This window comes from Gavialis gangeticus, unplaced genomic scaffold, assembly GCF_001723915.1.
Source record: "Gavialis gangeticus isolate Ggan-Ray unplaced genomic scaffold, GavGan_comp1, whole genome shotgun sequence".
Taxonomy (NCBI): Eukaryota; Metazoa; Chordata; order Crocodylia; family Gavialidae; genus Gavialis; species Gavialis gangeticus.
In genome coordinates, this window is record NW_017729026.1 from 7,409,066 (window position 1) to 7,422,372 (window position 13,307).

The 13,307-nt window shown below is 36.5% G+C and overlaps 1 protein-coding gene across 1 annotated transcript in view; it reads left to right on the plus strand.

Moving 5' to 3' along the window:
- PTPRK (protein tyrosine phosphatase, receptor type K) overlaps positions 1-13,307 on the plus strand; it is a 791,004-nt gene that overhangs the window by 750,931 nt on the left and 26,766 nt on the right. Inside the window, exons 16-19 of the mRNA XM_019520302.1 lie at positions 4,853-5,013; positions 7,895-7,930; positions 10,465-10,476; positions 12,417-12,601. Coding sequence (XP_019375847.1) covers positions 4,853-5,013; positions 7,895-7,930; positions 10,465-10,476; positions 12,417-12,601 — 394 coding nt within the window. The remainder of the gene's footprint in view (positions 1-4,852; positions 5,014-7,894; positions 7,931-10,464; positions 10,477-12,416; positions 12,602-13,307) is intronic.

Sequence of the window (13,307 nt, forward strand, 5' to 3'; positions counted from 1 at the left end):
GTCTTTTCATTTTTCCCCCTTAGGGAAAGTGGACAGTTTTTTAGATCATCCATTAGTCAAGGTCACATATGACAAATATATAAAACTTTGGGAGAATGGCATAACATACACCTAAATTAATTCAACCCCTCTGGTGAATCAGGGCTCCTTGTACAAGAAAAACACAAAGAGATATAACAACCCCAACACATACATATAAATCCACTCCAGTTAGATTTGGTGGGACTGAAAACTGATGTGTTTTAATCATTTTCAGCATACATATCCAGTGATTCCATAATGTAGTATCCCTTTTGAGACTTGAGGTTGATCATAACCTGTTATTATAGAAGACTCAACAAAACAATGAGTTTATTTATCCTTATAGGTTTAATAAGTCTCATGGACTGACCTAGATCCCTAAATTTGATTAAATGTGGCTTTATCTTTTTTTTGAAGCAATCAATGACTTAAGAAGTTTTGTTTTCGCTTTTACAAGCCTGAAAGATGTTTTATGCTTTTGCTTGATCATTTGTACAAATTGAGTTGAAGTTCAACTTGATGAGACTATTAGCTCTTATAAAGTTTTACAAAGTAATCAAACTACCCCAAAAAGGGATACTGCATCTTTTAAGTATCAATATCATTTTTAACCATTATTGGATGATTTCCAAATGTACTTCATTTCCTTCCATTTGTTTACCTTCCATATTTTAGATGCTTAGCATGCCTACATCAACATTTCCAAAGTTAAGATTTAAATATATAAAACATGTTTGCATTCAGCAAAGGTGTGTATATATGTGTTAGTATGCGCATACATCTACTGTAAAAATGTGCATTGTTGTACAGTATGTGTGTACATATGTATTTACATACAGTATGTTTACAAACATATGTACACCTGTGTACCAGTTAAGACTTTCAAATGCATTAATGAAATCTAGCTGTTTTCTGATTCTGAATGTATTTGTTAACATGATAATTATTTTTTCTATCTGAAAAGTAAAAAGGATACTTAGTACACAAGATATGTACACAGCTGTTCCATTTTTCTCATGACATTTAGGTGGTAATCGATCATCATATTACGCTGAGCTGCATGTTGAAAATACATAATCCATTTACTTTTCAATTTTTTTGGCAATAAATGAAATGTCAGCATGTGATTATTTTTTCTCAAGTGATCTTTCTAAAAACCAAACCATTTTTATATGCGAGTGTATTTTTTTAATTGCATGGCAAAGTAAGGCTAATCAGTGCATGAGCAAGTTGAAATGCTAACTGAAGAAACACAAGTTTTTCAATTTTTTTTTAAACGCACATTTCTCTGCTTTATTGATTGTGACGGAGTCACGCTTTTCATTCACCATTGCTTCTCTTTTTCCACTGTCTGTGATTTGCTTGCCAGGAGGAGCTACTATTCATACTCCTACTACCTGTAAGTAGAACATGGGTGAATTACTCTTTTCATGTTTTAAAGATGCAGTATCCCTTTTAAAAAAAGAAAAGAAGTCTATAGTTTTGGTAAAGCTGGAATGATTTTTATGTTTCCTTGGTTTTAAGGGGTTAAAAATTTCCCTTGTCATTTTTCTGCTTTTACATCATTTGTTTTTTTAAAGGGATATTGTATTTATAATTGTATACTGAGATTTTTTATTTTTGCCTGCTCTTTTTCCATAATTATCATTTTAGTTGGTATAGTCACAATTTAATTTGTATTGTAACTAAAAACCGAAACATCGTGCTTACAACTGTCTTTGTGGTAGCTACCCCATTTACTAAGTTAGGGTTCATGAATTACCAAGGTTTTTTCTTTTTTTTAACTCAAGCATATTGCTGTAGAAAAGGTACATTTGCAACTAATCCTGAACAACACCTTTGTTGTTAAAATCAGATGTAAATATCAGACATGTAAAACTAGGCTCTTTGCATGGTACCTGGGGACCAAAATGTCTGCACTACTGATAGTAATCATGCGAAAGTGCTTGATCATGTGCTTCATTTTTAGTACATGTTTAAATCCTATTGATTTCAGAGAGGGACTTAAAAACCAAAGCCTGTGGTTCAGCCCTGTTCTGAAACAGTGTCTGATAGTAATGCCTCCCCCATGATTTTTTTTTAAACAGGTTTGATATTTGACAACTTTAAATACACTAGAAGGCTAAGCAAGCAATATTAAACTAACATTTCCATCCTCTGGTTTATTGTGATGAATTTTAATTTCCATGTTAAATAACACTAGTTTCAGCAAAAGATAATTAACTGCACAGGTTCATATTATGATGGAGCACTTTTCCCCTCTAGCTCCTACTGAAACACCCACCTCATGGGTTCATGCAGTTGGAGCTTTTAATACATAATGAGAATCATTTACACTTCTGTCAGCCTCAAGTACTTGCATAATGAATTGCTTAAGTGTCCTGAAGCACAGATTGCATGTGCCTTTAGCTCACTAAGAGAGAAAATCAAACCTACGAGGAGTCAGGAGCTGTTGAACAATAAAAATGTCCTTACACTTGCCATCTGCAGATTCCAGTGCTGGAATACAATAAACTTTTTTTTTTTTTTTAAAGAAGTAGTAGTTGGCACGTTATGTAAGAATTAGTAGCAAGCTTCTCTATTAGACACTAATAACTTGAAAGCTTTAATGGATGCTGATTTATTTAGCATAGCTAGCAAGTTTCCTGCTTCAGAAGGGAGTTTAATATGGTGAGATAGGAGACTTAACAGCCTTTTTTCCATTCCATTCCAGGGTTAGTCTCAAAAATAGAATCCTTCCAAATAAGAGCTTAGTGTATGGAGAATATTTGAAAAGCTTTGACACTGGCAAACAGAACATGAACTAGAAATGCCAGTTTCATGAAAGCTTTGATAGAATTATAGAGCAGTCATAAATCAAAAGCATTTTCAGTTCTGGAGCTTCTATTTTTATACATTTAAAGGTTTGTTCAGCCACAGCATTGTGTAAACCTACTTTAAAACTTTCTGGAGGAGAGGGGAAATAAAAACACTTGTATCATAAAAGGCTTTAAAAAGACATGAAAATGTCCTTTGTTCTTGTTTATTATTTACCAACACAGTCATGTATGTGTGTATGCTTAGTCTTGCCCATCTGAGTTCTCATTTTGACCCAAAGGTTTTAATTGAAGTAGAATAGTCTCAAGAGGCAACCTTCAAAATTTCCTTAATTAACAGGTAGTTTTTAAGATGAAAATGCTAAGAAGAGCAAAGTGTTTGATTAATGTAAGAATCCTGTTTGTTCACTTGACTGCACTTGAGCAACAGTTCTTAAATCAGCTTTGTCTTGTCCACCAATGGCACTTCTTAGTGCACGGTAAATAGCTGAATTACATTTGTGTAACCTGAGACACAGCCCTCCCACAGATAGTCCCCAGGTTGCAAAGACAGTAAAGGTAACGTATCCCCATTCCTATTCTCAGAGACCTGGGGAGGTCACTTCCCCCTTCTGTTCTGTGGGAAATCTTGGTACACATCAAAGTTATAACATTATAAGTAACTTACAGGAGTGGTCAATCTCTTACCTCTTCTTCATGTGGAGGTACTGAATATTAGAATTTGGCAGCCCACCCAGAAGTAGCCAGCAATGCTTGTATGATTGAAATATTAGATATATACATTGAAAATACATTTAACAGGTATTATAAACCTTGCTTTCCATAGGAAAAGCTCATGAAATTCAACAGGCAGACAAGCTTCTTTGGGTTACAACCTACACCCATGAAATTCAACTGCACTTTAAAATTGAGATTTTTAAAAATACTGTATTTGTTATATTTATTATCTTTTCATATCTGGTGCTCATCCAAGGAAAGCATGACAGATGGTTTCCTAGCATATGCAAGTGTGGTTATCATGCTGCTTTGATCTATAGTTGTGACTGTTTAAAATTTTGAAGATTTGTATGATATTTGTTGGTATAATAAAATGCCTGTAGAGCATTCCTAAGGTACCAAAGAGCATACCTGTTACACCGATAGAGTGATTTTAAGTGCAGTAGTATTAAAATGACTACCAATATATGTTCGTTTTGGCCTCCAGTGTCAGTAAGCAACTTCTGATGCTGCATTCAAAAGGAAGGTGTATTAGAAAATTTAGTGTGCAATTGAAAGGTGGTAGCAATAAAATTTTGGTTTTAGCAATACAATTCAGGGTGCTACAAACCTGATTGTGGTATATGGAGAGTCCAAGGTGTTTAATGCCAAAAGTCTGTACTGCCCTCAAAACACATGAAGAATACAGATTTTCTTTCAGGAAAAAAAAACTTAGTGTCAGGTACAGTGAGGAAATATACACCCTTTTGGATTTCATTTATAAACAGATGGAGCACTATTAAACACAGAAGGTAACATTAATTTGCATTGAATAATTATGCGTGTTCTGTTATTTCATTGGATTTCTTGGCTATTAAAGTAATTTAATTGGTGAAATGATTTCTCCCTAACAGGAAAAACAAGGGGAATGAATTATCCATTTATAAAATCAAAACAATTTTAAATGAGATGGTTGATAACATTGCATACACAGATGCTTTTTATTTACAGTTTTAATTAAAAGTTAATTATACTTTAATGTATTTATAGTATAATTACTCTGGGAAAAATATTTTACTGCATAGAAAACTAGGAATTTTCATATTGCTGTAGTTGTGCAGCATAAATATGCCTCTGCCCATAATATGCTCAAGTATGCTTTGCCTATGGCTGTGAATATAACTGTATTAATATCATGTTGGACATTGCAGCAACTGCATCTTACTCATGTGCTCTTTAAGCACCACCATTATTTTCTATTGCAGCTATTAATGCTTCTAGTATTAAGGTTGTTTTTTTGTTATTTTTTGCCTGGACAGCAAACTTGCTAAGAAACGCAAAGATGCCATGGGGAACACCAGGCAAGAGATGACACACATGGTGAATGCGATGGATAGGAGTTATGCCGATCAGAGCACCCTTCATGCAGAGGATCCTCTTTCAATCACGTTCATGGACTCTCATAACTTTAGTCCAAGATGTAAGTAAAGCAATGTTACATACTGCAGGTAAAGATTTTAGCTGAATGTGAGGGAATAGAAAAGCACCTTATTTGGCATTTTAGGATGATTACACGTAGAACCATTGTAAGTAGATTTTACAGGGAAATACAAGGGTTTGGAAAGGAATGTTTAGGTCATATGGATGGAGAGTATTGTTTTCCTAGAAATACATTGTTTAACATATTTGCAGTTAGTTTTGGTTACTACCATTTAGTGCACATCCTGTTTTTGCTTTTCTGTATTAGACCATTTTTATAGCTATACATTGAAAATATTCAATCATTGCTATTGTACACCATTTTGTAACTGTAACCAGTTTGTTTGTGAGAGCGTGAGCCTCAAATACATTTCTGAGCAGATTATAATAGAAGGGGACAGTGATTCTATAAGCTATCTGCTGCTGTATCTCCAGGTTTGTGATAAGCTTGTGTCTCTGTGTAGAGAGGAGAAAGGTTCGTACTGAAATGTTTAGTTTTATGCCAGCCTCATCATTCCACTTTATCATAACCCTGATTCCATAAAGCACTTCAATGCTGATTTCAGATGCACTTACCAGGTGCTTAAATTCTTTCCTGAATCCAGGCCTATATTACAATGTACCATTATTACATGACTTATTTCAGAACTGAATAGTGATCATAAAAGTGACTCTTTGGTTTATTTTGTTAGATCCCCTTAATATTTTCAGAAGGGATAAAAACAGGCCATGGTGATATCAAAAGTTATACCTGGTCTTTCTGGCTGGCTTAGCGGTTTGCATGCTGAGCTCGGCCTGAAGGTTGAGAGTTCATGGCTGTGTGTGGGCACAAAGCACCCGTTGGCAGTGTGCATGTGGAAATTCAAAAGGAGCCTGGATGGTCACCTTGCTGGGGTCACCTGACCCCTGGTTATCTTTCCTGCTTGGTGCAGGGGCCTGGACCCGATGATCTTCTGAGGTCCCTTGTGGCCTTGCAATCAATGAATCTATGACTTCCCTTTATTCTTGGAACCCTCAGTTAGAACTCTGAGTAGAAACTGTCTTGGTTTGTGTTATGTAGGAAATGAGATTTGGGGGTAGCTTGAGATCTTGATGTTCAGTGAAGATCATATGCTGTGGAGATAACATAGTTTAAGAACATTCTCTTCAGGTTCAGTTGTAGCTTAACACTAGCCAGATACTGAATATGGAGTTAAAGTAGTCTAATAGTAATGGTTTATCATGGTAGTTAGAGATGACAATTGCCAGTTTGTCAAGATCCATACATTGTACAGAAACAGTTTGATTTCCATGAAATTTCAGTGGAACCTAGACAGGCATGAACCTGCCTGGTTACCTGCGAGCCTCATCTACTTGGCTCCCAGCTCTTTGGCAGCCCTCTTGATGGGCTGAGGTGGAGCCAAACATCTAGATGTCAGAGATGTCAGCTCGTAAGTTCCTCCAGAGCTCACCTAGTCGGCTCTCAGGAAAACTGGTAGCATTGGTTCTAAAGTTCCCAATACTTCAGCTCCTGCAGTTTCCAGGGTGCACAGCTCTCAAGCACCCCATCATGCAGGCTAGCCGGAAGCCTTTGGTCCCCTGCTCTGGAGAGCAAGCTAGAGCTCCATGCTTTCTCACAGAGGAGTTCTAACATTTGTTTTTTTATGCCCAGTTGGAGTGAAACCAAATTTTGAAATATCTGTTTCACAGAGGAACTTAATATCTTTCTCTGCATGCCTCTACTTGTAACCCCTAAAATCCTTCCAGATTTGCCTAAGGTGCCACTATTTTAGTATCTACAGAATCCCTGTTTTTCCCTGTACCTGCTGTAAAAAGTACCTTGAGTTCTGCAAATAATGGTGCTATTAGCTACACTTTCTAATGTATTTTTCTAAGTTAATTGGCAACCTTTCTAACACCATATTATTTTAGGATTGGGGAAGCTGGGTAATTGTATGTTAAAGGAAGGTGTGGGATAAAGTGGAAAGCATAGTTCTATATTAGTGAACCATTACTTCAGTGCTAATAGGCTAGGGACAGAAATTACACACAAACTGGTATAAAGTGATTGGAAACCGGTTCAAATATATAACACAAAAGCAGTTCAGTGCATAGAAACTGTTTTCAAAATGGCTGAAATCAGTTTAAGATAAACCTGGATGAACATAGTATCAGACTTCACTGATTTAGGTTAAATCGGTTTATTGAACTTCTGTCCCAGACCCCTCCAGTTTCAAGTGAACTCAGTCCCCTAGCATCCCAGCACCTTCTCCACAAACCCCCATTTGCAGGGCATGGGGGCTAGCCTTGGCCCAAACAGTCTGCTCTAGTTGAGCAGGGAGGTGGACCTCTAACGCCCCCTGGCTTCTGGCCTGGGCCACTGTAGGCATGTGGCTGCATTTCTGAAATGAAAAGTGAATATCTGTTCACTTGCTTATCAGATCAATCTACGCAGCTTAAATTAACCTGTGAAGATTCAGCCTTGGTCATTTGACTGTCTGTACTTAGCTGTAAAGATTAGTGAGGGGAAAGTCCCCTCCAAGAGTAAAAGATTGTTAAATTAAGTGCATGTAATATCTCTTGAACATAATTACAAATAGGAATTTAATTTGTATATGCTTATGAACTCCCAAATCACTGCCTATATTACTGCAAATGAAGTTTAGTTTGTTGTAGATAATAGTAAAAAATCGTATTGCATAGAGCCAGGTAACTTTTCACCTGACTTCTATGGGACATGTCCTGTAAAAGGCACTGTGCATTCTTATTCTTCTTTTTACCATTCTGTAACAAAATGAATGAGAGTTTCACTTAGTGTTGTTATTTTCTATGTGTTGTTCTGCTGCTTAAAAAGATACAAATTGAGGGTAATGTATTTCTTCATGAGCTTTGTTTTCCTACAGCGCCCAATGATCCGCTTGTGCCGACTGCTGTGTTAGGTGAGGACCTGGTCCTTCATCTGTGTTCCTGCATGGACTTCCATCTCCCTGCACGGTTTAGATCTCTGTCAACAAATATGTTGTATGTAGTAGTGAAGCAGCTTGTTTTAGATAATAAAAAACTAGGCTTTTTTTAGACAATGCAGGTATATTCAACTCCATACCCAGTTTATTGATTCAGACTTAAAGTTGGCTTATATGCCATGCAAAAACAGTAGTTTTTAATTTCTGCATTTAAAATTATTCCCAGTGCAAACTAAATAGCAGCTAAATGAAACCACTGTTAAACATTAGTGAGATTTACCACCCTCAGGCTCTAGAACTAATTCAGATGAATTACTCTATAAGGTCAGAATCCTCATTAAAAACTGTATTATGTTTAGATAGAACCCAACGCTTAGTCTTCTATCTAAACAGGAACAGTAATAATTAAGTAGAAAAAAGCTTAAAATACCTAACATACAAGAAAGATTAATAAAATCTTGATTTGTGCTTTCCAGACCTTGTGTAACTGCAAATGCCTCTGAGTGATAGGCTATGTTGACTTTGGAGTAACTTTAAAAATTGAACAGGCATATGGGGGTTTTGCCTTACAAACAGCATTAAAGACATTGCTTTTTTTAGGGAGGGATTATAAAAAGTAGTGGAAAATTTGAGTTCATTCTTTCTCCTGGTGTGATAAAATCTAATGCATAGTATGTTTCCGTCAGTTACCCTGGTTACATTAATAAGGACAGTAAATGGGTATGTGTTATACATTAATACATTTAGACTGGAAATTAAAATAATAGAAATTTAGAGCTTTAAGGACCTACCAAGTAATATACTCCACCTTCACTCCTCTGAGGCACAATTAACTATGCCTAACAATTTCCTATCAGATGTTTGCTAACCTGTTCTTAAAAACCTCCAGTAAGGAAGATTTCACAGCCTTCTTCGGTAATCTTTTCAAGTGATTTACTACTGTTAGAGTTAGTTTTTCCGTGACACCTAACTTCAATCAACTTTCCTGCTAATTAAACTAATTTCTTCCTTACCAATCCCCAGTAGACATAGAGGACAGTGCATTACTGTCCTCTTTATAACAGCTCTTTCCATGCTGGAAGGCCTCCAGTCCCCTTTGTCCACACTGCCCACCTTGTCTTCAATTTTCCAGTTCAAACAAATCCGAATTATTTAACCTTTCCTCATAGGTTATGTTTTTAGATTTTTAACATTCTTATTGCTCTCATTGGGACTCTAAACTAATATTAAGAATGTGTCCTATCCCTTCTTTTATATATGACATTTTTGTTAATACATCCTCCAATGGGATATGTTTCTTTTTGTAGCTGCATCATGCTGTTGACTCATGTTTAGTTTGTGATTCTCTGTAAACCCCAGTACTGTTGCCAAACTAGTAACTCCCTATTTTGTATCTCTACATTCGATTTCTCCTTTAGAAGTGTTAATACACTTTTCAGTTGTCTTTGTTTAAATTTAATTTGTTTGATTTTGCCCCGTGTCTCCAATTTATCAAGATCATTTCAAATTCTGCTTCTGTCCTCCAAAGTGTTTGCTTGATGTCTTTTGCATTTTTTCTAACCACACCTTTATAATTCAGGTCATTACATGAAAATATTGGGTAGGCCAAGGATAAACCCCTGCAGATCCTAATGAAAAGTCTTCCTGGCTAACCATTGATAATTACTCTAGGTCAGGTTTTTCAGCCACCTGTATACCCACTTACGATAATGTTCTCTTTACCAGGAATGCCAAATGTACAGCCTACAAGCCAGATCCAAGCCACAGAGCCATACTGTTTTGCCTGCCGGGCTTCTGGAGGGGCTGGAAATTAGGAGGTGGGGCAAATAGGGACATAGTCTGCTACTTAAATCTGGGATGTGGAGCCCCATTGGAGATGTTGCCAGCTGAGGATGTGTAACAGCTGTATTAATGTACATGGCTCCCTGATGCTGCTTATCCCACCACTAGTGGTGGGTCCAACAATATTTTCAGTGTCATCAGAGCTACTGAAACTTCAGATTCATTTACAGGAATCACATAGTTGATACTGAAAGGTTAATCTATTGAGATTATACTCTAACATACTACTATGAAGAATAAGGCCTGTGGGCTAATCAAAGGACAGTTTTGTAGTTTATGTATGTATTCACATCAGAGTAAACTTTTCACAGATGAGAAGCATTTTATGGGACCAAAACTATAGAAAATGAGTTTTATCTGAGGTTTCTGTTAGATTGTAATTGTACTGGGTTATCCATTTCCTCATGTTTAGGATATTAATATCTCATTGCGTTCTATGTGCATTGGTAGCAAGTTACTTTGGTAATTTTGCTCTTAAGTCTTTATCATTTCACTTGATGGCATGAAAGCACCCATATATTAAAGAAACTAAATGTTGCATATTATGAAGCTTTCACAACTTTTAATGCTATTTTTCTTTTAGTCATTTTCTAATCTAATACAGACTTAAAATAAATGTCTTACATTCTGTTCACTCATTGTTTTTTTACTGCTTCAATGGGTTAAAGTGCCTATTACGGGTAAGTACACTGCAAGGAATTGTGGAGAACTGCAAATCAAGAGATTGTTTGAGATGTGTATGGTTTAATATGTATAATACCATAGTAAAAAGTGACTGGTACATGTCACTCATGCTATTAGGTGAGTCAATGAGGCATAAATGTATTGAAATTAGCAACTCATGTGTGACAGCTTAAGAAGCTAGGTTACTAACTTTAGTGTTTCTTTTGATAAAGACAGCAAGAATTTTGTACTTTTGGGAAACCTATAGAGAATTTTTAAGTCCCTCTTCAAAACTTAAAATGTTGTTGGGGAAAGGGTTTGATTATTTGAGAGGAACAAGGAGCAAAGCAACATGTTAGATCACTTGTGCAGTGATTTGAATGATAAGTGAACTCTTTCTTAATAAGAATGTAGGGAAGCAACAACAACACATGCTGAATAATCTAATATTCAAATTGTGTTTTCTGCAATGATACTTTTCCTAAATACTTCCCCTATTTCAGTAAAAATCGTTCTTCCAAGACTAAGCAGTCAGTAGGATTTAAAAAACTGCAGCATTCAAGCAACAGGTTGATTACATTTGAGCCTGTTACATCAGTTTAGGTTTGAGAAGTGTGCTGGAATCCTTTATGATAGAACAGTTGTTAAACACTAATACAAATTTAAAAAACTGGTTTCTTAAATAGCATCTCAAGGCACCTGTACACACCATGGGTTGTAATCCTCATTAAATAAAATAAGTTTATAAAATGTCAACTTCTTTATTATGGAGCATTGCATCTGTGTTTGCATCTACTAGGTTTTAAAACAATTAAGCCTTGGAGCATTGCATCTGTGTTTACATGCACTAGGTTTTTGAAGGAATTAAGCTGGGTCCCTGGCTGGCACCACAGAAGACCGGGACAGTCCAGTGCTTCCCCCTGGCCCAGGGCCCCCACCCACCCCATATCCATGCCCTGCCATGCAGCTGTGGAAGCAAGGAGCTGGCAAACAACACAAGAAAAAAAAGCAAAAGCAATTCAAAGGGGTGAACTACAAAAAAGTTGCAGTGCCATCTGGTGGACAGAGAGGCTCATTACATGTCTTTGAGTGCCTTTGTGTTTGCACACAATGCATCTGTGGACATGACACTAATTCCCAGCAAGCCAAACTAAACTATGTCCAAGGAGTTTTAGTTTAACGCACAAAAAAGACTTTAAAGTGTTGGGAAATCCTGCTTGTGCAAAAGACATGCAGTTGCAGCACATGAAAGGGAAAAATCGTGGTGTATACATGAGCCCCCATTATTTAAAGTAGAGACTGCCCTGCTGAAAGTCGCACACTTGCTGGCTCATCTGTTCTGTTGAATACACAATGGCAGTACTAACACCTCCATTACTACTAGAATGATGAATTTGAAGTCAGACTGAAATAATTTTTATGATGAACAGTATGTGTTGGAACGTATGGTGTTTCTTCTTCTGTATGTTTCTCTCTTTGGGATCAGAACTCACTGTTTCTGGATATAATGTCATGATATACTGGTAGCATTGGGAAAATAGCCTCATTTAATTGCTTATTGTACAGTATTACCATCTTTTTATATAAGTTTGTAGGGGTTTTTAAATCAAATTTAACTTCTACAATGGTACCAAGAGAATGGCGTTTCTTAAAAAAAATAAAGGCCATTAGAAACAATAGTGTAACTTTTTTGAGAAAGTACCCCTAGACATTTATTTTTACAGAAGAGAATTTCAAACTTCAATTTGAGCAATCCAATAAATAAATACATATATTAATTTAACACCTAGAATGTGCTAGGTGCTAACTTGTACTTTCATAAATTTGGGTGGAGGAGTTAATCATAATATCTGTTTCAATAGTTCATTTAAAATTCTACTGTAGCTGTTACATATTCAAGACATATACTATTGTTAGTCTAACTGATATTCAAGTATGTGGTTTCTTATCACCACAGATGAGAATCACAGTGCAACAGCAGAATCTAGTCGTCTGCTAGATGTTCCCCGCTACTTATGTGAAGGAACAGAGTCCCCATACCAGACTGGACAGCTGCACCCAGCTATCAGAGTGGCTGATTTGCTGCAACATATTAACCTAATGAAGACATCAGACAGTTATGGTTTTAAAGAGGAATATGAGGTAAAATTTCACTGGTTTACTAATAGATTATTTTACCAAAAAAAGTACTTTATTACTATGGCGTCATCTTTGACATGAGTGTTCTGGATTACTATACCACGTGTAATGAGATTTAAAAAAAAAAAAGAAAAAGAATTTGGCAGTGATATGTCTTCAATAGTGGGAGAATCTCAAGAGAAGTAATGAGAGGATATTTGAAGACTTACTGTCGTGTTCCCTTTAAAGCACCTTTTCCACAAGCTAAATATGCCTGTTTCCTTTAAACTGTCCGCCTATGACTTGTCTTCCAACCATGTTATCATTTTTGTTGGCAGACTCTGAACTTTCTCTAACTTCTCCACATCCTTTTTAAAATGTAGAGAGCCTTATACACAATACTGTAGGCCTAAACAGTGCCAAGATGAGAAGCACCTCTTGTGTCTTGCACCTAATGTTTCTATTGATGTATTCACCTTTTGTGCAGCTGTATCACACTGCAGACCCATACTGAGTCTGTGATCTCCCAAAACTCCCAGATCCTTCTCCATAATGCTGCCATCTCGCCAAGTGTCACCCATTTTGAATGTGTATTTATGATTATCCTTCCCAAGGTGTAGCACCTTGCATTTGTCAGCACTGGACTTCATCCTGTTAGCTCTAGCTCAGCTTTGCAATCAGTCAAGATCCTTCTGAATTGCACTCCCATCCTACAGTGCAGTCCTTCCCA